The sequence below is a fragment of the Lytechinus pictus genome, chromosome 16, assembly GCF_037042905.1.
Source record: "Lytechinus pictus isolate F3 Inbred chromosome 16, Lp3.0, whole genome shotgun sequence".
NCBI classification, from domain to species: Eukaryota; Metazoa; Echinodermata; class Echinoidea; order Temnopleuroida; family Toxopneustidae; genus Lytechinus; species Lytechinus pictus.
In genome coordinates, this window is record NC_087260.1 from 9,614,998 (window position 1) to 9,641,990 (window position 26,993).

The following is a 26,993-nucleotide window of genomic DNA, read 5'->3' on the forward strand; positions in this document are numbered from 1 at the left end:
TTTGCTACTCAATGTAAACATATCAGGTTTCATAAGATTACAGGAAGATGCAACTATTCGCGAGTCATAAAGAAATGGACGGTGAAATGGCATAAATCGCATGAATAGATGAATGGGGGAATTTAGATCACAGAATCTACACTCTGTTTGGCTTTAATATTTTTTCTTGTTCTTGGCTGGGGATAACTAACTGCTTAATTTATTTTCACTGTCAGTTTCTATTAGTGTTATTAGTATTACACTTAGATGCAGATCTATTCATCATATAACTTTTTTTTATATTATTATTATTATTTGTTTGGCGTCACCTGTGCCTGGGAGGCAAAAAGCGAACTGAATCACTATGACCCGCAGGTCTCTCCTCCCGATATAACTGATTGGGGGGAATGCAGGTGGACCACTACACCGGGGTTTCCCCCTACTCTTATACGAATAGTGCAGTGGGTTCTTAACGTGCAAAGGTGGTGACTCTCCTCTACACGGGGCCCCCATTTAACGTCCTATCTGAGGGACGGAGTGTTTTCCATTGTAACATAGCCTGCATCTATGAAACATGGGAGAGACGTTTACACACAACGCACTGACTTGAGTCATCCGCCCGGGGTGGACTTGAACCCAAGATCTTTGGTTCGACGGGCAGACGCGTTACCGACTGAGCCAACACCGCTCTCCATTGGCCCAAAAGTAAAGTCAGTTGAATTCTTTTAATAATTTTTTGTAAAGGAGAAATAAACAGAGACTCCTTTGTAGTTTTCCATTCCTGAAGAGAGCAGAGGGCCGCGACAAAAATATGCTCAAAATTATATATTTTTTTTCATGCTCTGGGGTGGTATTCTGAAAACGTTACCTCAAATATGTTCTTATCCACGTCACGATCTCAAATTGGTATTCTGAAAATGTTCTTATCTTTTTCTTGCTTTACATCCTGTGCTGAGCGCGTAAATTTATAACTTGCGCATATAAAACCAAAGCGCGCTAAAAGAATGTAGATAAGTGGTATTTTCTGCAAACGTTCTTATCTTTTTTTATCGTTCACGATATTTAAGATATTTACAATAGCCAGAGGGTCATCACATCTCATGATAGCCGTGTTCTTTCTTGCTCAAAATAGACGGCCACTGGTATACCTTCCACCCTTTCTTTCATTCACCCTCTATTTTGTCAGTCTCTTTTTCTTCTTTATTTCTTTTTCTTTCTTCCTTTCTTTCATTCTTCATTTATTGTTTTATTCTTTTCATTTTTTCCTTACTTTTCTCTTGCTTTCTTTCATTTATTCTTCATCTTTCTTCCCTTTTTATTTTCCCTCTTTGTTCTTTTTCTTTCTTTAATAATAATAATAATGTGACTTATAAAGCACCAAATCCAATCTGTAGAGTGCTCAAGGCGCATAAAGAGCGAAGAGTTAAATAAAAAGAGTTTTGAGAAGATTTTTTAAAATCTTCACAGAGGTACATTTGTTAATGTCTTCAGCAGAAGGCTATTCCACAAAGTTTATTTTTCTTTTTTTCTATCTTTCTTTCTTTAGTCATTATTTGTGCTTTTCCCCCTTTTTTCTCTGTCTCTCTTTCTTTCTTATCTTTCATTTTTTTCTTTATCTATGTAATTGTTTTATTTTTAATTCTTTCATTCATCCTTTAATCTTTATTTTTGTCTTTCCTTTTTAATCTCTTGATTTTCTTTCTTTCTTCCTTCCCTTAGTTTTTAAATCTTTTGTTTATTTCTTCCTTCTTTTTCTGTCTTCTTTATTAATTTTTTCCTTTTTTTTTATTTCTGCTTTCTGACACTTTTATGCCTTCTTATTTACTTTCTTTCTTCTTTTTTCTTTATTCTTTCTTTCTTTGTTCATTCTTTATTTCGCTCGTTCGTCATTTCATCTCTTTTTTTTACTTTATTTATTTTGTGCACGTGTCAAGAAAAAAAAAATAATAAGTCACTGCATATAATATACAATGCCTATTCGCACAATGCACCAGAAACTAGTGTACGCACAGCGCCCATGATATTCTCTTGACATAAGGAACGCTTCTATTGGCATGATTGGTTAAACTGCCAATAAAAAGCAAATTTTGATTGGTAATATCTAAAACAGGCGTGTTGAAGATAAGAAAGAGGTAGTCCTACGGAGATATGAACGTGTTAAGAAGATTTTCAGAATACCGATTTGCAATGATTTTAGCGTCTTCTTATCTCAATGACAATGAGATAAGATAAAAGATTAACAAAGAGAAGAACATTTTCAGAACCCCTGGTGCATGGTGAATAAAATAAACGATCGCGATCCCCAGTTTATGATGAAGCCAAATTAAAATTGAACAAGTGGAACGCCTCTGGCAGTCTCGCCTGCATTACGCGATTTAATATAGCAGCAGTGCTAACTTTGAAAACTACTATAAAATAATCATTCACAAAAACATCATTCATATAATGACATAATACCACGTTCATTGACCATAAATGACATTTGAACGGAGACTTAAAGTTGAATTAAGAAGACGATTCCAAATATTGAGATATTTACATTAATAGCAACCTTACAACCCCCCAAACACTAATAGGTGATTCGACCCCCCATTTTCTTTTTTCAAAATAGTGAATTTGAACGATTTATCCCTACCCATTTTCCCTGAGTTCGCTCCTGCAATGCCTACCGAGACGGGTGTTCTTTGAGTGTGACGTCACCGGGGGGTATTCGGTCCCGGTGTCGTAAACAAGGCAGTGCCGTTTTGTGTACTATGCACGTACTCCTTCATATGGAATAACTGCAGTTGAAGTTGTATCTGCGAGCCATAGAACTTGCAAAGAGGAAATGATTAAAATATTTGTGGCCGTACTATTATTCCAAATATGTGAATTCCCTCAGAATGATACCATAGACCCTAAAGGAATAATTTCAAGGTGAATAATATGAAATTTGATCGAGATCTTCTCACCAGTCGATAACGTAGCAGACGTGTTATCATGACATATTTATCCGCGTGTGACGCGGCTCTTGCAAAAAAACACAGTTGGTTGCGGAATTGCTTTGTGCCGACCGGCCGCCCGCTCCGGCGCAGCTAGCTGTCGAGCTACCGTACCGTTCTTGTTGTCTTCAACCATAGAGATGTATACTAATTACTATATATCTTTCTGTCTTCAACTCACTTCCGAATTGCGTTTGTATGTGTGACGGTGACCCCTAGCGTAATTAAATATAGAAAACAACTCAGAAGGCCGAGAAAGAATACTATACGTTTGGTTCAAGATTGTTCTGTGGAATGAGCTATGAGTGGAAATGATCCAGAGGATATAAAAGTGGAGTCAAAGACAAAAGAAAAGAAGAAAAAACGCCAGGGGATCGCTGCACGGCCATGAACTAAGTCGACATACCAGACCATAACAGTACACTCAATGCCTGGGTGTTGTGTGTACTAGTATTATGCGTTCAGCGCGCGCTGAGCTAGCCGCCGGAATTACTTTCCAGCTACTCACTTGATTGAACATCGTGATAAAATAAATGAGAAATAGTGAAAATATCATTCAATAACTCACTGTTTGCTATCTTACATCATGATTGAAGAGTTCATGGTGGTTATTCATACTGTTTTTTATACAGGGAAAGTAAAGATTTGTACATATCAGTCCTATTTGTTTGATTTGAGTTGCTTTGAAAAAAAATTGTAAAATATCTTTCTCTCTCTGCATAGCATTTCTGTATGACATTCAGGCACCTCTTATACTAAATTCCCCCCGGTGACGTCACACTCCGAGTGACTTTTCTGTACACTCGTCTCTCGGGCTCTGACAGGTGGCTAATTTCATAGACTTTCAAAGCAAAATATCGAGAAGGCAGAGGATTATTGTGACATGCTATGTGTTTGAACAACTTATATATACTATATATTGTATGTAGAACCTATATTTATGGAAACTCACCCCCTTCTTAATTCAACTTTAAGACTGTCAACTACACCCATGTCCACATTTCATTCACTCTATCCATAAACTTTCAAAGTTATGATGGCACTTCAACAATTACCCCAACATGGCCTAAGTTAATTGACCTTAACTGACCTTTGACTTGGTTTTGTGACCTGAAACTCACAGGGGATGTTCAGTGATGCTTGATTACTCTTATATCCCAAGTTTTATGAACTAGATCCATAAACTTTCAGAGTTAGGATGGTAATTCAACAAATACCCCCAACATGGCCAAAGTTCATTGACCTTTAATGACCTTTGACCATGGTCATGTGACCTGAAACTCGTACAGGATGTTCAGTGATACTTGATTACTCTTATGTCCAAGTTTTATGAACTAGATCCATAAACTTTCAGAGTTAGGATGGTAATTTAACAAATACCCCCAACACGGCCAAAGTTCATTGACCTTAAATGACCATTGACCATGGTCATGTGACCTGAAACTCGCACAGGATATTCAGTGGTACTTGATTAATCTAATGTCCAAGTTTCATGAACTAGATCCATAAATTTTCAAAGTTATGATGGTAATTCAACAAATACCCCCAACTTGGCCAAAGTTATGATGTCATTTCAAAAACTTAACCTTAGGTTAAGATTTGATGTTGACGCCGCCGCCGTCGCCGTCGGAAAAGCGGCGCCTATAGTCTCGCTCTGCTATGCAGGCGAGACAAAAATGAATGGAACTGAGTAGACCTATTTTTGTTACGAAATTGTAAATACTTATTTTGAATGACTGTGATGGCACAATTTTTCTGAGAAAAATTTACAAACAAAGCCAAGGGGGAAAAAAGGTTAATAAAACAGATTTCCAGGGGGTGCTCCCATCCCCAGCAACCCCCGCTTCCCAGGGCCATGATTCACAAACAAAGAAGCCCTGTTGTTGCTGTTATTTTGAATAGGCAAACTAGTCAGTTTTGACTATTGTTGCCTTGTTAGGAGTACAAAAAATGTATTCCCTATGTCTCTCAAACGTGAGCAGGGGGTGCTCTTTCCGATACCTCGTAGAACTTCGGCTGGAATTCCGCAAATGAAATTTATGTCAAATCAGATCTAGACCTATAGGCCTATGGCAAGTTCCCCCAAGTCTGCGCAGTCCCCCTTGTCTGCACACACGCGTCTCTGTGCGATTCTAGTAAAAGAAGATACGCAACGAGCACGAACTTTTCACATGCAATACATAGACAGGTATTCATAAAAAAATCTGACTCAAAATGGTGGAAAAATAATGAATTTAGGGCATTTTATGTGACGGCCTCAAAATGCAGCCTTTCTCATCAAAATCCCCGAATCGTGTGCGAAGTGAATGAGTGTGCAGACATCGGGTATCATTTTTTTTTCAATCTTAAAATGACTGCCCGAGGTTTTTTCAAGAAAATCCTATATTTTCTTTCATTTTTAAATGAGAAATTGGGTACACTTACTCTTAATAATATAAGGAACATTATTAACTGAAAGATTTTGTTAAAAAATTTTGTAATGAAAGCTGCTTTGAAGATAATTTTGTATATTTAATTTTTCTGAAAAGCCATCAAATGATTTAATGTGTTAAAACTGAAGAATTTCATTGGGTCTGAGGGTCAGACTACTTGAGTGAGTACACACACGTTTTCCTATGTATTTACACTGTGCATGTATAGTATATGTGCTATGTATGCCTTGTCTGAGGTTCTTTATTAATAGCGCCATCTCTTGGTGAACTGAGGTAATGTGATATTGGAATCAGTTCTGGAGATTCTGTTTGAGAATTTGTATCAACATAAATCTAAAGCATCCTACATGGGATTGCCCTATATAAGAAGATTTTTGGAGGCAAAGAGGTCAGTAGAAACATTGATTTATGTATTTAAGAAATATGAATATTATAATGCAAGAAAAGTTGATTCTAATTTGGTTTGATTGACATGACAGGCTTAATGCATTAATGTACATGTATGTGAAGAAAGCCAACAGAAAGTATGTTTGTCAAATGCATATCTCTTGGAAAGCACACTTTATTCAAACACCTGATAATGCTATAGTTTATTAATTCCAATTGATGATGTCTAAGAGACAATTTTATGTTAGTATTAAGTACATGAATTTCACAGGTGTAATTTAATGTTGATTGCTGAAGTTGTTTGGTTGTATACAATTTAGTGAGAAGCTTTTCAGTGCTAAATATATCAATGTATCTTGAAACTGGATTGTGATTTACATTCAGGTCAAATGATAGATTTATCATAATGGTCAAAGTCATAAATGATGTAAAGGTTTATTGCTCTTGTACTTATGACTTTCCTATCATTTTGTTTCTACCAACAGTTTTCACGGAATTTGCTTCATGTCAATACAGAGAAAATATACAGAAGGAAATAAATGAAGAATTAAAAGGATGACATGAAACTTTATATTCCTGTTGAGACCTTTGTTTTTATTTTTGAACTCTCAAGCAAGTCTTCAGTTACAGTGAAAACTCTATGCAAAGACTTATCATCATTACAAAAAAGGATTCAAGATGTCCGAGCCTGCTGAATTAAAGAAAGTCACAGCTAATGGCGGTGGTGATGCAAGTGTAAGAACAAGGAAGCCGACTGAAAAGGGAATTCAAAATCAGTTGGATGCGAAGCTTAAAGCCTGGAAGAGTTCTCTCACCAAATGGAGAAGGCTTTCTAATAAACTTAGAGAGCTTCTAGTTGAAGATGATGTTGAATCTTCGGTGATAAAGGATGGCCGTGATAACTTGCAAGCAGCCATGGACAATGTCATCTCAGTGCAGGAGAATTTAGCCGAATTATCTTCATCCATAAATATTAATGATAGCAGTGAGGAGAAATTGGATGAAATTGAAGAAGAACATTCCTCCTTGATGAAGGACACTTTGAAGATGCTTCTTGCACTACGAGGCGAAATGTCTTCACATAAAGGAACTTCTCACTTGTCCGTCTCGTCAACATCACGAAAGTTGTGCCAGGAGTGGGTAGACGATTCAAGGAAGGTAAATTCTCCAAAGGAAAAGGACATTACCACGATGAGAAGAATTGATGAACCAACCTATGATCCTGAAGCAGTATCACACAAGAATGCGCATACATCAAGCCTTCATAAAGAAGAAGTTGTCCTTGCTAGTAGTTTGACGGAACTTCTTCGCTTGAACAGACTTCCAATACCTGAGCCTGGAGTTTTCGATGGTAATCCACTGGAATTCACATCATGGAAGCGAAGTTATGACGCTCTCATTGAACATCGCGGTATTCCAGCCGGAGAGAGATTTTACTTCCTGCTGAAGTATCTTAAAGGTGCACCATTGGTGTTAGTGAAAGGATACTCCATGCTAGGAGATGACGCTGCATATGTGGAAGCCATGAAGGTGCTACAAGAGAGATATGGAAATCCCTTTGTTATTTCCAATGCCTTCCGGGACAAACTCGATGACTGGCCTAAAATCAGCCCCAAGGACTATTTAGGCCTCCGGAGATTTGGAGATTTTCTTCACCAGTGTTGTACAGCAGCCAGATATGTCCATCACTTACATCATTTGGATGATGAAAGAGAGAACAAAAAGTTGATGAGCAAACTGCCTGATTGGCTAATCACAAGATGGGGCAGGAATGTAGTCAAATGGCGGCAAGACAGAGGATCCTTTCCTCCCTTTTCTGTCTTCACAGAATTTATCATCAATGAGGCAGATATTGCTTGTGATCCGATCACTTCTAATCAGACATCACCCTTGAAAGAAAGGAGACAGCAGTCTTCTAATGTGAGAACATTATCAACCAGTGTGCAGGGGCAGCAAGCAAATGGAAGGAAAGGAAAATGGAAACCCCTTTGCACCTACTGTAAGGGAGAACATCATCTTGCTACTTGTAAATCCTTCATGTCACAGACATTAGATCACCGAACCAAGTTTGTTTTCGATCATGGTCTGTGCTTCGGATGTTTAAAGTCCGGTCATCTTTCTAGGAATTGTAAGAAGAGGTCATCATGTTCAACATGCAAAAGACGTCACCCCACTGTTCTGCATGATGAAAACTGGACAGAAAGACAACAATCTAAGAAAGTTGACATAAAGAATGAAGCTGAGGAAACTCAAACCACAAGATCTCATGCTTCAACCACGAAGGACAATCACAGATCTCTAAAGACATCTACTATAGTTCCTGTGTGGCTATCGCATGAATCGGTACCTGGGGAGAGGTTAGTGTATGCTATGCTGGACACTCAGTCAGACACTAGCTTCATTTTAGATAAAACTAAGGAAGCAATGGGCATTGAAGGAATAGCAGTCAACTTGCTTCTTTCGACCATGACGCTGGCCAATGAGAGAATTTCGAGTGAAAAGATCAGTGGACTTAAAGTTCGAGCATTTAATGGAAGAGAAGAAATTTGTTTGCCCCCAACTTACACTCGGAATATTATGCCGGCAAATCGAGAACACATACCAACGCCAGACATTGCTAAGGCGCACCCTCATCTTAACGACATAGCCAAACATTTGATTCCCCTCCAAGATTGTGAGATTGGACTTCTCATTGGCTATGATTGTGCAAGGGCCCTCACTCCGCGAGCTGTGTTAAGCTCCCCTGATGATGGTGGACCATTTGGATTACAAACTGATCTTGGATGGAGTGTTGTCGGTACAATGGAACCCAACTATCATGACAGTGCACATGATCATATTGGAATCAGTCATCGCGTTATGGTGCACGTTATTCCAGAAGAATTGCAAGTAGATGGCCATCCAACCACAGTTACCTTCAGCCATCAATCAAGGATTAAGGAGGAGATCACTCCTTCTCAAGTCATACGTCTTTTAGAAGCAGACTTTGCACCAGAGAAAAGACAAAGGCCATATTCGAGGAATGACTTGAGATTTCTAGAGATAATGGAGCGTCAAGTTCATGTGTCTGAAAGTGGTCATTATGAGATGCCTCTGCCATTTCGTGATGAAAATCCTACTCTTCCAAATAATAGGGTCCTTGCCGAGAAAAGACTCAATCATCTCAAGACAAAGTTTAAGAAGGATCCTGCGTATCATGAACAATACACAAAACAAATGAATACCCTCTTCAATAGCAACTATGCAGAGGTCGCATCAGAATCAGGAGAAGAGGGTAAAGTATGGTACATTCCCCATCATGGAGTGAAACAGCCCAACAAGTTGAGAGTTGTTTTTGACTGCAGCTCGCAGTTTAGAGGAACTTCATTGAATGCTCACTTGTTAACAGGACCGGACATGACTAATACCCTCACCGGTGTTCTTTGTCGATTCAGGAAAGAAGTCACGGCCTTCATGTGTGACGTGAAGGAAATGTTCCACCAATTCCAGGTAAACAAAGAGCATAGAAACTATCTCCGGTTTCTATGGTGGTTAAACGGAGATGTTAGTCGCCGACTTAGTGACTGCCAGATGAACGTTCATCTGTTCGGTGCCGCTTCATCGCCTGGCTGTTCGAACTTTGCATTGAAGCAGATTGCAAAAGACTATGCAGATGAGTTTGGACATGATGCATCAGACTTCATACAGAACGACTTCTACGTAGACGATGGGTTGAAATCTGTATCAACCGAAGATGAAGCCATTGATCTCATCATGAGGACGAGAAAGATATGTGAACGTGGACGTCTTCACCTGCATAAGATAGTATCTAACTCCAGAAAGGTAATGCAATCTGTTCCAGTTGATGACAGAGGAAAGGACCTCAAGGAATTGAATCTTTCGCAAGACACCTTGCCTGTGGAAAAGGCTCTCGGAGTCCAATGGTGCATTGAATCAGATAAATTTCAATTCAGGATCAACTTTCAGGATAAACCACTGACTCGAAGAGGAATCCTGTCTACAGTCATGTCAGTGTATGATCCTCTAGGACTATTAGCACCCATAATACTTCCTGCAAAGCTGATTCTCCAAGAATTATGTCGAACTTCTGCTGAATGGGACGACCCCTTATCAGATGCACTCAAAGCTAAGTGGGAACAGTGGAAGACCGACATTCTCCAACTTCAGTACATCTCCATCGATAGATGCTACAAACCAAAAGACTTTGGAGAAACCAGAGATGTGCAACTTCATCACTTCAGTGATGCCAGTAACGCCGGTTATGGGCAGTGTACCTACCTGAGACTTACAAATCAAGAAGACAAGGTGCACTGTACCCTGGTGATGGGAAAATCTAGGGTCACTCCTATCAAGACAGTAACCAAGCCCCGACTAGAGTTAACAGCAGCCCTGTTATCTGTGAAAATGAGTTCCTTTCTGCAAAATGAACTCGATTTTGTAAATGCCAAGCATTTCTTCTGGACTGATAGCAGAGTAGTTTTAGGCTACATTAAGAATGAAGCAAGACGATATCATGTTTTTGTAGCCAATAGAGTGAGTCAGATCAGAGACGAGTCAATGCCTTCACAGTGGCATCATATTGACACCAAAAATAACCCTGCTGATACAGCTTCAAGAGGACTCACTGTCAATCAGATAGAGCAATCGAGATGGTTAACTGGCCCCAAATTCCTATGGGAGAAGGAAATTCCAGCTATTGAAAGTAAGGATGATGGCGAAATGCTTCCTAATGACCCTGAAGTGAAGCTAACTCAAGCTCATGCTGCTTTCAAGAAGAATGATGAGTTTGAGCTGGAACGACTAGACCGATTTTCCAGTTGGCATCAAACCAGAAGGGCTGTAGCAAATTGTCTCAGACTAAAGTCCTACTTAAGAAGACGGTGTGAACAGAAGCATCAGAGAGCTAACCAGAGGAGCGATGCTAAGAAAACAGTTATTGAGCCTATGTCTGCTGAATTACTTCTCCAAGCAGAAAAGGAGATAATACGGCATATGCAAAAAAAAGGCATTCCATGATGAAATTCAAAGACAGGAAGTTATGAAAAATGCCACTCAGACATCTTCTCGTGAGAGGAGACGTCATTGTAAGACTACCAGCCGTCTACATCAACTTGACCCATTTCTAGACGGTGAGAACATCCTGAGAGTAGGAGGTCGCTTGAGAAGGTCTGAAACTTCGTTCACAAACAAACATCCCGCCATCCTACCTCAAAGTCATGTTACAGACCTGATTGTAGCTCATTGTCATGAAGAAGTTGCTCATCAGGGAAGAGGCATGACTACTAACTGTATCAGATCCCATGGTTATTGGATATTGGGTTGCAGTAATCTTGTATCCAAGCTCATCTCTCGATGTGTTACCTGTCGGAAACTACGACGACCAACACAGGTACAAAAAATGGCGGATCTACCAAAGGATCGTCTAGCCTCTGAACCGCCATTTTCTTACTGCGGTATGGATTGCTTTGGACCATGGATAATCAGAGAAGGCAGAAAGGAGGTAAAGAGATATGGCCTTCTTTTTACTTGTATGTCATCGCGTGCAATCCACATAGAAGTACTGAACTCATTGTCCACTGATGCTTTCATTAACGCCCTTCGACGTTTTATCTCTGTTCGTGGTCCTGTTCGTCAACTCAGGTCGGACAGAGGGACAAATTTTGTTGGTGCCAAGAATGAACTCGTGAAAGCTTGGAAGGAGATGAATCATGAGAAAGTTAAACAGCATCTGCTCAGAGAAGGATGCGATTACTTTGACTTCACCTTCAACTTCCCCTACTCAAGCCACATGGGAGGAGCTTGGGAAAGGCAAATACGTACTGTTCGTAGAGTCTTGGAAGCATTGCTGTGTCAAAATAGTCAGCAACTGGACGATGATTCACTGCGAACATTGCTATGTGAGGCAGCAGCTATTGTGAATAGTCGTCCACTGTCTGTAGAATTCCTGAATGATCCATCTCACCTAGAGCCCATAACTCCAAATCTATTGTTGACTCAAAAATCAAGGGTAATACTTCCGCCACCTGGTATTTTTCCTCGGGAGGACTTATACGCAAAGAAACGTTGGAGAAGGGTTCAACATCTAGCAAATGAGTTTTGGTCCCGATGGAGAAAGGAATTTCTGAGTCAACTTCAATCAAGAAATAAATGGACTGTTCCACAGCGCGACATGAGGGTTGGCGATATCGTGTTAATCAAAGATGAGAATGTTCCCAGAAATATGTGGTCTCTGGGGAGAATTGTTGAAACATATGCTTCTGGTGACACTCATGTTCGCAAAGTGAAAATTGCAGTAGGTAATTCGAAACTGAACAATCAAGGAAAGCGTGTTTCTCCACTGTGTCATCTCGACCGCCCAATTCATAAACTGGTTCTTTTGATCACGCAAGAAGACCAAGTATAAATTCCCAGCCAAAGAGCCTATAGACATTTAATTAGGATTTTTGCAAACTTCATAATTGGATTTGCTATCTTTCATTTAAATATGTTATTAATTGATATTTGTATAAAGTGAACTCAGAAAATACAGTCAAAACGTGAATCAGAGGAAACGTTCATTTTTTGTTTGTGAAACCGAGAGACATTCATATTTGGGAACATATTTACTTTAGACTCTAATACTCCGATTGGATAATTATGCATTTCGAATCTACAGAGAAGACTGTATGAACATTTATGGTTGAAGAAGGATGAACATTTGACATAAATTTGAATTTCTCTAAGAGTAACTTGATATTCATTTTAAGGTCTGAAATTTAGACTAAGAGTTACATGTATCATATTTTTATACATGTATTCGAGTCTGATTCCAGACTACATGTTCATGTTCAGTGATATATAATATATGATCTTGTACTTTAAACTCATAATGATCTACTTGTATACAAGTACAACACAACAAATTGTGAATTGCTCTTGATCAGGTCTGAATTTTGAGACTAGTTATACTGTGGCATGATACAAAGTGCTTCCTTTTCGATTACTAATAAGTCATGTAGATTTCATTCCACTTGTAATGTGCATCTAATGACGGCACATGTGATACATGTATATAGCGTTTTCAAATTGATTGACAAAGGTTTTGTCCAAAGGATTGATTTTTTTTTGTATGCAAAATTGTATGCAAGTGAGTTTTATGAATCGTATCACCTTAATGATATAATGATTTAACGATATCAACAGATCACCTTTTGGACTATTACAGTTGCCCCAGGAACTCCTCGGGTTGCCTAATGTTCTATGATATGTAGGTAGTATAGTGTAAGTAGAGAAATAGAGTGTATTGTATCATGTCTTTCAACAAGCAGTATTTAATTGACGTGATAAACGATGTAGTCAGCACTTTTCAATTACAGAATCATACAGTTTCGAAGATTCAGGTTTTGATTTGAACATGACAAATTTCTGTCGGCTTGATAAAATGCTGAATTTGGTAATAATGTTAACTTTGGGCACCGGATGGTTTAGTTTTTTGTTTTTTTTGTGCCTTTTTTATTCAAAGAAAATATAAAATTTGTAATGATGGAAACGAAACAACAGTGCACAATATTTGACATTTGTTTCTGCTGTAAGATATCTCAAGCTGTTCTTTGCAAGTGTAGCAATAATGAAATGTATTTACTTTATATATTAAAGCTAATGAAGTACAGCTTTCTGACTGAGCATGTTGGTAAATTAGAAATGATAATTTAAAGGAGCCATGTAATGAAAGCTGCTTTGAAGATAATTTTGTATATTTAATTTTTCTGAAAAGCCATCAAATGATTTAATGTGTTAAAACTGAAGAATTTCATTGGGTCTGAGGGTCAGACTACTTGAGTGAGTACACACACGTTTTCCTATGTATTTACACTGTGCATGTATAGTATATGTGCTATGTATGCCTTGTCTGAGGTTCTTTATTAATAGCGCCATCTCTTGGTGAACTGAGGTAATGTGATATTGGAATCAGTTCTGGAGATTCTGTTTGAGAATTTGTATCAACATAAATCTAAAGCATCCTACATGGGATTGCCCTATATAAGAAGATTTTTGGAGGCAAAGAGGTCAGTAGAAACATTGATTTATGTATTTAAGAAATATGAATATTATAATGCAAGAAAAGTTGATTCTAATTTGGTTTGATTGACATGACAGGCTTAATGCATTAATGTACATGTATGTGAAGAAAGCCAACAGAAAGTATGTTTGTCAAATGCATATCTCTTGGAAAGCACACTTTATTCAAACACCTGATAATGCTATAGTTTATTAATTCCAATTGATGATGTCTAAGAGACAATTTTATGTTAGTATTAAGTACATGAATTTCACAGGTGTAATTTAATGTTGATTGCTGAAGTTGTTTGGTTGTATACAATTTAGTGAGAAGCTTTTCAGTGCTAAATATATCAATGTATCTTGAAACTGGATTGTGATTTACATTCAGGTCAAATGATAGATTTATCATAATGGTCAAAGTCATAAATGATGTAAAGGTTTATTGCTCTTGTACTTATGACTTTCCTATCATTTTGTTTCTACCAACAGTTTTCACGGAATTTGCTTCATGTCAATACAGAGAAAATATACAGAAGGAAATAAATGAAGAATTAAAAGGATGACATGAAACTTTATATTCCTGTTGAGACCTTTGTTTTTATTTTTGAACTCTCAAGCAAGTCTTCAGTTACAAAGAAATTCATGTTAAATCTTAACTCAAATTGTTAGGTGCGCAGACTTGGGCCTTAGGCTTAGTTTGGGGCCCACCATCATATAATTCAATCATATTTTTTTATCAACATTTAAAGGAGAATGAAACCCTTGAAACCAGCTGAATCCATATCAAAGAGAAAAATCAAAGAAACATATTGTTGAAAGTTTGAGGAAGATGGAATGAATAATAAGAAAGTTATGAGCATTTGAATATTGAGATCACTAATGCCATGTAGATCCTCCAATTGGCAATGCGACCAAGATCTGTGATGTCACACACGTACAACTACCTCATTATTACTCTAGTACTTATTTCACTTATATTCTCACTTTTATAGAGTCTATCACAAGGTGAGGTGTTCTCTTTATGAGAGGACAAGTACAGAGGTTTCACAACATTATATCATTGATGAATTGTTTGTCATATCTTATGATTAGAATGAGCAAAAAGATATGTTTTGGGGTATATTTTCAGTGTCCAAAAGGGGAGAGCTAGAGTTGTTCATCTGTGACATCATAGATCTTAGTCGCATTGCCAATGGGAGGATCTCCATAGCCTTAGTGATCTCAACATTCAAATGCTCATAACTCTTCTATTGCTAGTCCTATTTTACTCAAACTTTTGTTGATCTTATTCTTTGATTTTTCTGCTTTCACAAAAGCTAACTTGCTCCAAGAGTTTCATTCTCCTTTAAAAAAACCCTATTTATATTAGAGTAAATACCGGTACTAACATTCAAGGGCCATATGATAAAGTGAAAGTGACAAGAAAGGTGGACAAATAGACTAATAAGGTGAAAACATCATCGATTACATCATAAACAATTACCCCCAGGCGCGGCCGGGCGCTCATGCACTTTTAACTGCCATTTGCATCCCCCGCCCAGCAACGCGCACCGGCCAGTGCCAGCCCGGGGCCGCGCCGGCGATCGAACAGTGAAACTCTGACTGGATGATTCATTTCGTCAAGGACACACAGTCACAGGGGATGCGAAAGCACACTAGCGCCCCAAAAGAGTCTCTAAGTCGTCTTACCAAAACAAAAGGTCGTTTTGAAAGAACGAGAACAAGCCAGTTACCCTTCCAAATCGTCAAATCACTTCATAAGCACTCTCCGAAGCGTATAGTCTTGTTTTCTCTGGCAGAAGTTGAACAGTAATCGATTTTATTATCTGACGAATTCCCTCTGTCTGATGACTCAGGCAATGCAAGGCGGTGCCGTATGAATTGCGTCATCGACAAGATCATGTGACAGTCGTGTCTCACGACCACGTGAGCGGTCAAATATAACAATAACAACAACAACAATGACAAAGACAATGCGATGATGATGATGATGATGATAATGATGATAGAGATGATGATCAATGTTGATGATGATCAATGATGATGATGATGATGATGATTTGGTGGAAATGAAGATGGTTAAATACACATCGTCAATAATTCATGAGTTGAGCTTATCATGATGTCACATCCAAACTTTCCCTTTTCTTATGTTATTACATGAAATCATCATATTATTTCACATTTTTATGTGTGTATAATTGAGTTGCAGCAATGAATATCTAATCTAACTTTTTTTTTTAAAGTAGGGATGTGACATTATCAATTTGCTCATTGAATAGCTCATGTAAATGTGCATGCATATAGCAGGGGCCGTGGAACGCCTTTCAAAGTGGGGGGGGGGGGGGGCTCAGCCCCCCCCCCCCCAGCCCCCGCTTCCAGGTGACCCTTTGACAGCTTTGAGGGCCGGGGGCAAAACAATCTTTGCATCAATTTCTGTTTCTTTTTTCAAAAAGAAACTTATTTTCCCATTAAAATGGGGGCCTCCCATGATCTGCTGCAGCACCCCCTCGGATTCGCCAATTATAATTTACTATCATTAGTATTTTTTTGGGGGGGGCTGGAGTTTGGGGGATCGTCCCCAAGGGGGGAGGCCGTTCTTTTGAGATGGGCGACCTGTTATTAGAATTAGTTTTGTTATTCATATCTACCTTAGATTACATATAAATGCAGCTATGTTTTCACTGCACCAAAGCTCGTGCGATTATTTTTTGGGGTAGCTTTAATTTTGCCCCCCCCCCCCCCCCATTGGCGGACGGTAAAAAAGGGAAAAGGGGAAATAAAAAAGAGGGGAAAAGGAAGGGAAGCAAAAAGAAAGAAAAGTAAGAAGAGGAAGAAAAAGTGAATGAAACAATTAAGGGGAGGGGATAATTTGGGGAAACATCAGGTCATTACATAAATAAAAATTAAGCTCCCTCTACGCGATAGCATTGCCCTGAAGGGAGGATAATAATCTGCTAAGGAGGATATTAAAACAAGGGGCTTATAGTATTTTCAAGTCAATATGCTCAAACTATTCTGCTCGCTATTCGATTTTTTTTAATTTTGTTTCAACGAGTAAGGCATCTTGTTCATGATTTTAAAGAGTGCTAAACAGCTAAATATAAATATATATGCGCTTGCATTATAGATCGATACCCATTCTCTTCCTTCATGATTTCTCACAATCAGTCCTTGAAATGTACCGTTTTAGATGAACTCTATCAAAAGTTCATCTCTTTGAAATTAAGCTATGCATATCGTGTTCATGATTAAAGCATAGGTTTTGGAATGTCCCGTTTTGGGGTATAACTCGACAAAACGAATTCAGCTCGATCGTGCTTTAATTGTGCTCGTTTACTGAATTCCTTATTACAAAAATGCTTAAGTGTCACATTTTCAGGTCGGAATTACAAAAAAATTTAGCTCGCGCTTCGCGCTCTCATCAATAATTTGGACCTATCTCGTTCATGTTTACATAAAGTGCTAATATAGTTTTCAGGTATAATTTTAATTATTTGATTGATGATAATATAGGTCTATCATCTATGCAGTCACTGCAAATAGTCCTAAATTTTCCCTTTTCTGGTCAGTATATAAAAAATTGGAGTTGAATTAAAACCGCATATTGATCATATCATGATTATAAGAATTGCTTAGAATGTTTGATTTCTAGGTGTAAATATATCCACATATTTGAACTCGCAATTCGCGCTCTCATAATTTCAGTCTTTTGTTATAGGACTCTACCACCTAATAAAAAAAAAAGAACAAAATCAGCTTTGAGCTGCCAATCGGGCATTAAATGTGGGAGGAAATATTTTTGCGGCCACAGATTAGCGAAAGCTGAATCACCCTCTGGTGAAGTTGGTTATTTTTGTATCTTTTCCCCCAAAAGTAGGCCTATACACCCCCAAGTTGAAAAAAAGCTGAAAAAGACGGCACTAACGCATAACCCAGGACCAAAATCCAATTGAAACCAGTTGGATTTCCAACTGGTTTCAATTGGTTTTAACTGAAATATAACAATTTCCAGTTGAAACTAAATGAAACCAGTTGGGCAATTAGAAATCCTAACTGGAACCCATTGGGCAACTGGAAATCCTAACTGGAACCGTTTGGGTAACTGGAAATGACTTCCAACTGGAAATGATTTCTAACTGGAACCAGTTGGGTAACTGGAATCCTAACTGGAACCAGTTGAGTAACTGGAAATCCTAACCAGTTCGGGGTAACTGGAAATCCTAACTGAAACCAATTGGGTAACTGGAAATGACTTCTAACTGGAAAGGTGATTAACTGGAAATAATTCAATTGGAACCCGTTGGGTAACTGGAAATCATAACTGGATCCAGTTGGGTAACTGGAAATGACTTCCAAATGGTTTCCAATTGGAAATTTTCCAGTTACCCAACTGGTTCCAAAACCAGTTAATTTGCATATTATCTGCCAGCTGTCCTGCTGAGTATCCGGCGGCTTTATGGTCTAGACCTCTTTATGGGTAGCCGCCCCCTTCACAATTGCCATGCAGTAGTTCCCAACAAGTATATCATTATAATTATGTTTACTCTGTTTCATTGCCCAACCCATTCCCCCTTTTTTTAATTGTATTTATATATTAGTCTCTTCTGCATTCATCTCATATACATTTTTTAGTTTAAAATTAAATATAACTGCTTTTTGCATGAACGTACGTGTTCTTAAAATATAATTCCAAACAAAAATGGTTTTATAACATGTATAACCTTCACAATTAGAAGGAGGATGAAGCAGTTTGTTTAAAAAAATGATGAACCCGGATTCAAGTTCATTAAATTATTTTTAATGAAAAACATCCGAGTTCATGAATGGATCGAGCTGCATGATGAGGTTGAGGATTTTGACAAGGACGAAAAAGGCCATGAAGAGGGTGGTCGAGGGAGATACCTTGAGGGATATCTGACCCCAAATGTTCCACGAAAAATCAAGATAAAAAGAAGGATAAAAGAAATAAAAAATTATAAGTTCATATCAAAACGGAAAAAATATTTCGCTCGCTCGCGACCAAGTTTTAGAATTTTTCCTAAACACGACAATATCCGTATTTCAGCTCATTGCGCCACTGAATTGAAATACTAAAACAGTCTTACGTTTTTGACCTGCAAAATGTAAGACTTTTTTTTAAAATAAGGAATATAGGCCCCGGCCTAATATAGATTGATTCCCTGGTGTACAGAACTTCAGATAATAACAAGTTAAATAGTGGTATATGTATATACCACGGAAATATTTCCGTGACTGGGAGTTGGTGAAATACTTCTTTGGCTTGTCATAGTAAAGTTTCCGAGTTATGTAACGCCGACTGTGTTTATTGAGGTTGCTGTTTGAATGAACAATATTAAATATGTCAACTAACATTGCTCCAACGATTGGAAAGGGGGCTAAAACAGTCAGAAAATCCAAAGGAAAGTGTAAAGATTCAAAGGTTGTAACTAGAAGTGCCCTCACGTCCCCATATGCAATAGAATGGTAAGTTTATCTGTGTTGTCGTATATTAATCTTAGACTTGGCCTAGTCCGACGTAGCGCGTAGGCCTATTGAATTTTACGTCGTTTCCTATAGTATACCCCGTTCCTTGTTCATTGAATGAGTGGTGTACACGGACTGTGTGTGTTGAATGCTGAAATCACAGACACACACAATTAGTCTGCAAGCCCCTGTGTTAATGAGCAAATGAGCAAGATTTATCCAACTTCCAAGTCCTCTCATCATCATCATCATCATCTGGTACGGGATGAAGGCGCAAGCCTGTAATTCCCGGTCGTTTCTTGTATGATTGGTCACTGAAAACTACTACTTCATGAGCTTGCGTGAGGAGTCATGGAAGCTCAAAGTGGTTTTTTTGCCAAAAAATATCAATATTTCTTTTAAATTTGTCTGTTGTTGGCATTTGTATTAGGTTTTCAGGAAGACTATTCCAGTCATTGATGACTCTTCTACTGAAAGACTTATTTCTCACATCCAGTTTGCTATGGGATTTCAATAATTTCATGGAGTGACCTCTTGTGGAGTTACTACCAGACTTGGAGAAGAAATGGTCTGGAGAAATGTTGACCAATCCATGCATAATCTGGTGGACCATTATCATATCTCCTCTCCTCCTTCTATAATAGAGTGAGTACATGTTAAGTTCCCTGAGTCTCCTTTCATACGGTACGTTTCTCAAGTCCTTCACTAGTTTTGTTGCTCGCCTCTGTACTCTCTCAACCTTCTTGGCATGTTCTGTAAATCTACCGTTCCAGATGACGCTCCCATATTCCAGATGTGGTCTAATTAATGTCTTGAAGAGAATGGGCAAGGTAGATTTGTTTAGTTGAGTGAAAGTTCTCTTTACGATTCCAAGCAGTTGGTATGCCTTATTAACAGCTAGAGACACATGCTGATGAAATTTCAATTGATTATCAACTGTTACCCCAAGATCCTTTTCGGTAGCTACTGACTTCACTTCTTGTTCCAACATATAAAATTTTGCTTCTGGATTATTCCTTCCGATGTGTAGAACTTTACATTTACTGCTATTGAAAGGTAACTGCCATTTCGCTGACCATAATTGCAGTCTATCCAGGTCTTCTTGAAGATCTTTGATCTTTGATAAGTCACTCACTATATTGTAAAGTTTGGTGTCGTCGGCAAATAAAGCAACATTACTCTTGTTGACAGCAGATGATAGGTCATTGATAAAGACTAGGAAGAGAATAGGTCCGAGAACACTCCCTTGCGGTATTCCGCTTGATACTGGAGACCATGGAGATAGTTCCCTGTTTACTCGTACACGCTGAACTCTTCCTGTCAAAAATTCTCGCATCCAGATAAGAAGTTGGCCCGTAATTCCGTGTCTCTCTAGTTTACGTAGTAGCCTTTCATGGGGAACACTGTCAAATGCTTTACGAAAATCTAAGTACAGAACATCGATTGGCTTCCCTTCATCAAGCATCTGCGTCCATTCTTCAAGCACATACAGAAGTTGTGTGGAACATGACCGTCCTGGGATGAATCCATGTTGGTTATAATACAACAATTGATTATCTTGCAAATGATCCACTACAGCATTCCTCACAATCTTTTCCATTAGTTTTCCTGCTATCGATGTAAGACTCACCGGTCTGTAGTTAGAAATCTGTGTTCTATTTCCTTTCTTGGGAAGAGGAATTACAATTCCCTTTTTCCAGTCAGCTGGAATTTTACCTTCATGCATTGACTTGTTGAATATGATAGATAGTGGTTCTGCAATAACTTCACCCAACTCCTTCAGCACTTTAGGATGGATCCCGTCTGGGCCAGCTGATTTATTCACATTTAAGGTTTTGATCATTTTTGTCACATCTGATGTTTCAAATCCTAACTTTTCCATACTAGGTATATCAGCGTCTACTCCGGTCACATAATCTGGAAAGTTTTGTAAGTCTTCAACAGTAAATACTTCACAAAAGTATTTGTTAAGGACATCTGCCTTTTCCTTATCAGTTTCTACTAGAGATCCATCATCTCTTCTAAGACTTCCTATCTGACTTCTACCTTTAATCTTGCTATTTGCGTACCTCCAAAAAGCCTTAGGATTAAAGTTGATATTTTCCACTAGGTCATCTTCAAAGTTACGACTGGCTGCTCTTGTTGCCTTTCTTAGCTCATTTCTTGCCTTCTTATATGAATTTAAGTCTGCTTGTTTCTCGTCTTCATTTCTATAAACACTTTTGGTATAGCGTTTCCATTTTCGTGCTTTTTTCTTAGAAAGTTTCAGGATTGGTTTAGTAATATAGATGTTCCGTCTTTTGTCTTTACTACATTGTCTCATTGGAACATACTTTTTGACAAGAACTTCCACTTTCTCTCGCAGCAAATTCCATGCTCGATCACAATCAAGTAATTCAAGTTCATCCTCCCAATTGATAGATTCAAGAGAAAGTTTCATAGATTCATAATCTCCTTTCTGAAATATCATACGAGTTTCTTTTGTTTCCAACATTCTCAGGTCATTATCTATATTCAAATGGGCAAATAAGCATACATGATCACTAAGTCCTAAAGGTGGAAGATATTGCAGTGCAGTAACTATGGTGTCAGAGTTAGCAAGCATTAAGTCCAAAGTGTTGGACTTCTGTCCGCTTCTATGACGTGTTGGTTCCAATACATGTTGTATAAGAAATGATTCTTGAGTAGCAGTTAGGAACATGTTCGAAGGATGATTGGGCGATGCTTTCACATATGACTTCTCCCAGTCTACTTCGGGATAATTGAAATCTCCAGTGATCAATAAGTACTTTTCTCCATTCTCACTGGCTGCTTTAATAAGATCACACAGTTTCCTGTTATTTTCTTTTGAACTTGATGGACTCCTGTAGATACATCCTACCAACATTCTATCTTTTCCAGTTAGCTGGATTGAACACCATATGGATTCGGTAAAGTCTACAGAAAAGAAAACTTCATGGGCATTTAGTCTATTACTAATATATACTACCACTCCACGAAGACTGGATTCCCGATCAATGTTTGTAAATGTCTGAAATCCCTCTAGTCTTAACACTTCCGGGGTTGCTTTGAACAAACTTGATTTTGGTGCTACTTCACATATCATAATCAAATCTGGTTTTTGCACCCCAATCACAATGAGTAGATTTTCCATTTTGTTTAGTAACGAGTCAGAATTCGTGTATAGCACTTTCAAATTGTTTCGGTTGAGTTGTATGCCATTATTCACTTGTTCTCCAGTAGCTCCCTCGAGTCATACTGTTTTAGGAGCCCCACCAACTGCTCCAAATGTGCCATCTATCTCAATATCACTATCACTAACTTCATCGCTAGATGTTGGAGGAGATGTATTACTCACATTTTCCCTGAGATTTTCTTCTTGATGGGCTGGTTTTGCTCTATCATCTTTTGTAAAGTCCTTCTTTCTCCATCGTGATACTATCTTACCATGTCGTATCATCAGGTTATGTTCGCCTTGATCCCTCCTTGCCCTCAGCTCTTGGCGTAGCTTCCAGCTCTCTTCACGCTGCTGCTTCGTCATGTCAGGAGCAATGTACGTGTTTCTCCATCTTTCATTCTCACGCAAGTTCCTTGATGCTGCTAGAATGTCCCTCTTCATGCTCTCGTTCTCCAAGTGTACAAGCAGAACTCTTGCTTTATCCTTAACTTGCTTTTGACCTCCAAGACGGATAGCCTTATTAATGATGACATCTTTAACTTTGAGGCTATTTGTGACAAGGTCTGTAATGAGTTTCTTGTCTTCAGCTACCCTATCTTGGATCTGAACTTGTTTTGATTCTGGTACATTGTAGAATACAATATTATTTTTCCTTCGCTCTCTGTCAACTAGTTCTTCCATCGTGATCATGCTTACAACACTCTCAATGCCACTATTTGTGTCAACATGGCCAATATTTTCACTGTTTTTGTCATATCTTGTAGATCTTTTATCAGTTTCTAGTTCTGACTTCTGGAGTATAGTTACTCTTTGCCTTGCTTGACCTGAACCAGCATTGGTTAGCCCTTGCTCGCATGCTTCTGCATAGGATTTTTTCACCTGTTTTAGACCATCATCAACCATTTCTTTCATTGTCTGTTGAGCATTTTGTAAGATTTTCCCAACAGCTTCACCCAATTCTTTTTCAACGTTACTACATAAGTTTGTTGTTGTCTTTTTATTTTTCACCTTTAACTTTGCTGCGTCAATTGCTTCCTTCTCGCAATCAACACAGAACCAATGTGCTCTATTTGATTCATTTGTGAAGAAATGGTACATGTCAAGTGTCATATAATGGCAGGTCATGCATGACCATCTCTCACATGCCTCACATTCAATCATATGTGTAACACCTTCCTCATGGCAGTACTCACAGTCATATGTATCCTTACTTGTGCTTGCACCTTCACCTTTCTTTCCTGATGATTTCTTTGATGTAGGTTTGAGTTTATTCAATTTCTCCTGACCTTTCTTGTTTTCTTGAGCAGCCTTGTTTAATTCTGTAAAGGATACAGAACGCATGGCTTTTGGCTTGGAGGCTTTATCAGGTCCTCTTCCTTTGGCCCCTTCGTTTACTTTCCTTGTTCCTGCAGCTGCTCGTACTTTTCCCTTCTCGCCCTGCTGCCTACGTACTCCGGTACGGTCGTTGGGTGCGGGCGGCGAAGCTCCGGCTGTGCCTTGGTTCTCTACATCCGGGGCATTTTCATTCTGGCCAGGATACGGTTGGCTATTTTTCTTCATTTCTACTTCTTCATCCTCTGAATAATTTTCATTATTTTTTATGTTTTCATTTTTATCTTTGCTAAATGGAGATAGCTTGGAAAAAGTTTTGTGAAGTACATCCATTCTTTCCAAATCCAATGACCTTAGCTTGACCTTGGTACTACTGCCACGATCACCCGGCACGGCCCGGCTTCGGGAAAGAGAAACGCTGACCTTGATATGCCCCGGGGGCCTTGACCTGATGTGCTAACCACACTCGTTTTTTAGCTGGTAAATTCCTGCTTTTCTTGTCAAGCATAAACTCAAAAAACCTTCCTAGCTGCACTCCAACAAGTTGGAGATATATATGCAAGGCAAAAAGACGACTTTTGCGATGACCAAAAGGAATTTTCAAGAAATTTAATTTTGAAAAATCAGAGAAAGCAAAAGAGACGTCCGACTCCTCACGCATGCGCAAACAGCACGTGGCTGAATTCATGTCCCTGCAAAATCTCGTGAATTGTGAGACTTTCTTTCTCAAACAAAGTCAAACTAATTTAACCACTTTCTCATTGACATTGACTTGAGTAATATTTATTGATTATTTTTGTACCATAGCCATAGCCACAGTAAAATTTTGCACAATTTGCAAGTGAAAACAGAGGTCAGAGGAAGAAAATTCTGTTTGAGACATCTTATTAGGTCAAAAATTCACTTATTTATCAAAATATTTTATTCAAAAGACATAACCAATAATTTTCCTATGCCCGCTAGCCTATGGCTAGCCTAAGCTCAAACTCTTAACTTTCTTACAATGTCACTCTTTATATGTGGCATCTTTTAGATGGGTCAGCAGCCTGGGGCCTGTTGCACGACGAGATGAGCGATACGTAGGAACGTCCTAGCCTAGGACCATTCTTCCGAAATCAGCGCTTTCCGTTTCACGAAGGCAATTTTGTCTTCCAAGTCCGCGACATTGTTTGATATCGATAGTAACAGAAAAATATTTAGTCTTCATCGCCACCTGAACCTTTTATTTCGGAATGACGACTTTTCATAAAATCATATATTTCAATAAATGGATATCAAACAATGTTTTATTTATTACTGATTGTAGAATTGATGTATGGAGCTTACTTTATGAGGTAAAAAGAGAAAAAACTTTAAAGATTCACAAACATAACTGGATAAAATAAAAATTTTCATTATTTCCCTTATTTAGAACACGGTGTCCTTTCAGAGACACCTTTCATTGATACAAGTATTTCAACGAAAGAGACCCTTGTCCGACATAAAAATTGAATTAATTAAGTAATTTCGACATTGTAGGCCTATTCTTTCAATATTCTGATATTTTTTATAGAATACTTATTTATAATAATAATTTTGCAAATTATGCGTTAAATGTTATTTGTTGAGGTAAAAATAGGGTTTGAATGGAGTAAACAAAATCAACGTGTCTGATCGTACGAGACTAAAAAGGAAAATATGAGAAGCTGCATGTGGAAGATCTAATTTATCTATTTTATTTGTCAGATATAACGCAAGAAATACAAATGTGAGTGTTTAGAGTATAAACATACCTTTGTATGACGAGTAACCGAAGACAAGCAAAATATGAAAATTGCTGCAAACATGTCCAAGTGGGTAAAGAAGTGCTTTGTAATAATAAAACATAGACAAATGTGTGAAATCAATTCGCAATGGAAAAAATACTATTTACAGAAACAATGCTAAAAATGACAACGATCATAAACGCTGGTCATATTCAAATGATAACTTTATTGAAGTTTATATAAGAATATAAGCTTTAAGAATACAAAAAATATATATGTTCAATATTTTAAAGTTGAGGAGTCGAAACTATTTGCTTTAACATGACATATTATAGGGGCCGATAACGGACTTTCCACAATCTTATCTTTTATATGTAAAATGAACTTATCTTCATTTGTAATGACCACTCATTCAATGAACAAGGTTATGATATAACCTTGTTCTCAGTTATATCTCCATGTGTGGCAAAATAAGGATGGCAATGTTTGGCTTATTTTCTCTTTTTCTTTGGGACAAATGCTTGATTTTTTACACTGACAGTTTCCATAATTACACCTATTCGTCATACAACTTGGCCCTTAAGTAAATTTGATTCTTTAAATTATTTTTTCTTAATTAAAAATAGAGATAAAAAAATGAAAATTTTCTTGCCTTATTATTTTCCACCAATAGAGGGCGTACACAAAAATATGCCAAAAATTCAAGTTTTTGAGTGCTCTAGTGAATAATATTATACCCAAGTTACTAATGAAAAATAAATTGCAACTGTATGGAAATTAGTAATTTTGGTCACAAAAGTGATATTTTAATCATTTTTTAAAGTGTGTGCTCTGTACAGCATTGGCATGCCATAGTCCAACCTGTAGATTCCCCACAGGCAGGGTGGTTGCAGTGAACAAGTGGTAATGACTGTGATAGGTTTATAATCTAATGGCCTTATCTATATCTTAAAGGGATGGTCCGGGCTAAAAGTATGTATAGCTTAATAAATAGAGTAGAATTCACTGATCAAAATGCCGAAAATTTCATCAAAATCGGATAACAAATAACAAAGTTATTGAATTTTAAAGTTTAGCAATATTTTGTGAAAACAGTCGTCATGAATATTCATTAGGTGGGCTGATGATGTCACATCTCCACTTGTTCTTTTGTATTTTACACTTGTTCACTGCAACCATCCTGCCTTTGGGGAATCTACAGGTATGACTGTGGTATGCCAATGTTGTACACAGCACACACTTTAAAAAATCATTAAAATATCACTTTTGTGACCAAAATTACTAATTTCCATACAGTTGCAATTCATTTTTCATTATTAGTAACTTGGGAATAATTTTTGTATTCACCAGAACGCTCAAAAACTTGATTTTTTTGCATATTTTTGTGTACGCCCTCTATTGGGGGAAAGTAATATGGCAAGAAAATTTTCAT

The 26,993-nt window shown here is 37.9% G+C and overlaps 2 protein-coding genes across 2 annotated transcripts; both read left to right on the top strand.

Annotated features, from left to right (window-relative positions):
• The first annotated feature begins 5,366 nt into the window (after window positions 1–5,366).
• LOC135157132 (uncharacterized) lies at window positions 5,367–14,452 on the top strand. Its single transcript, XM_064111737.1, has 2 exons — window positions 5,367–13,824; window positions 14,309–14,452. Exon 1 carries the CDS (start codon window positions 6,458–6,460, stop codon window positions 10,793–10,795), a length of 4,338 nt encoding a protein of 1,445 aa, XP_063967807.1. The 5' UTR covers window positions 5,367–6,457; the 3' UTR covers window positions 10,796–13,824; window positions 14,309–14,452.
• LOC135157093 (uncharacterized) lies at window positions 10,818–12,182 on the top strand. Its single transcript, XM_064111595.1, has one exon. The coding sequence runs from the start codon at window positions 10,818–10,820 to the stop codon at window positions 12,180–12,182; it is 1,365 nt and encodes a 454-aa protein (XP_063967665.1).
• Window positions 14,453–26,993: the final 12,541 nt, after the last annotated feature.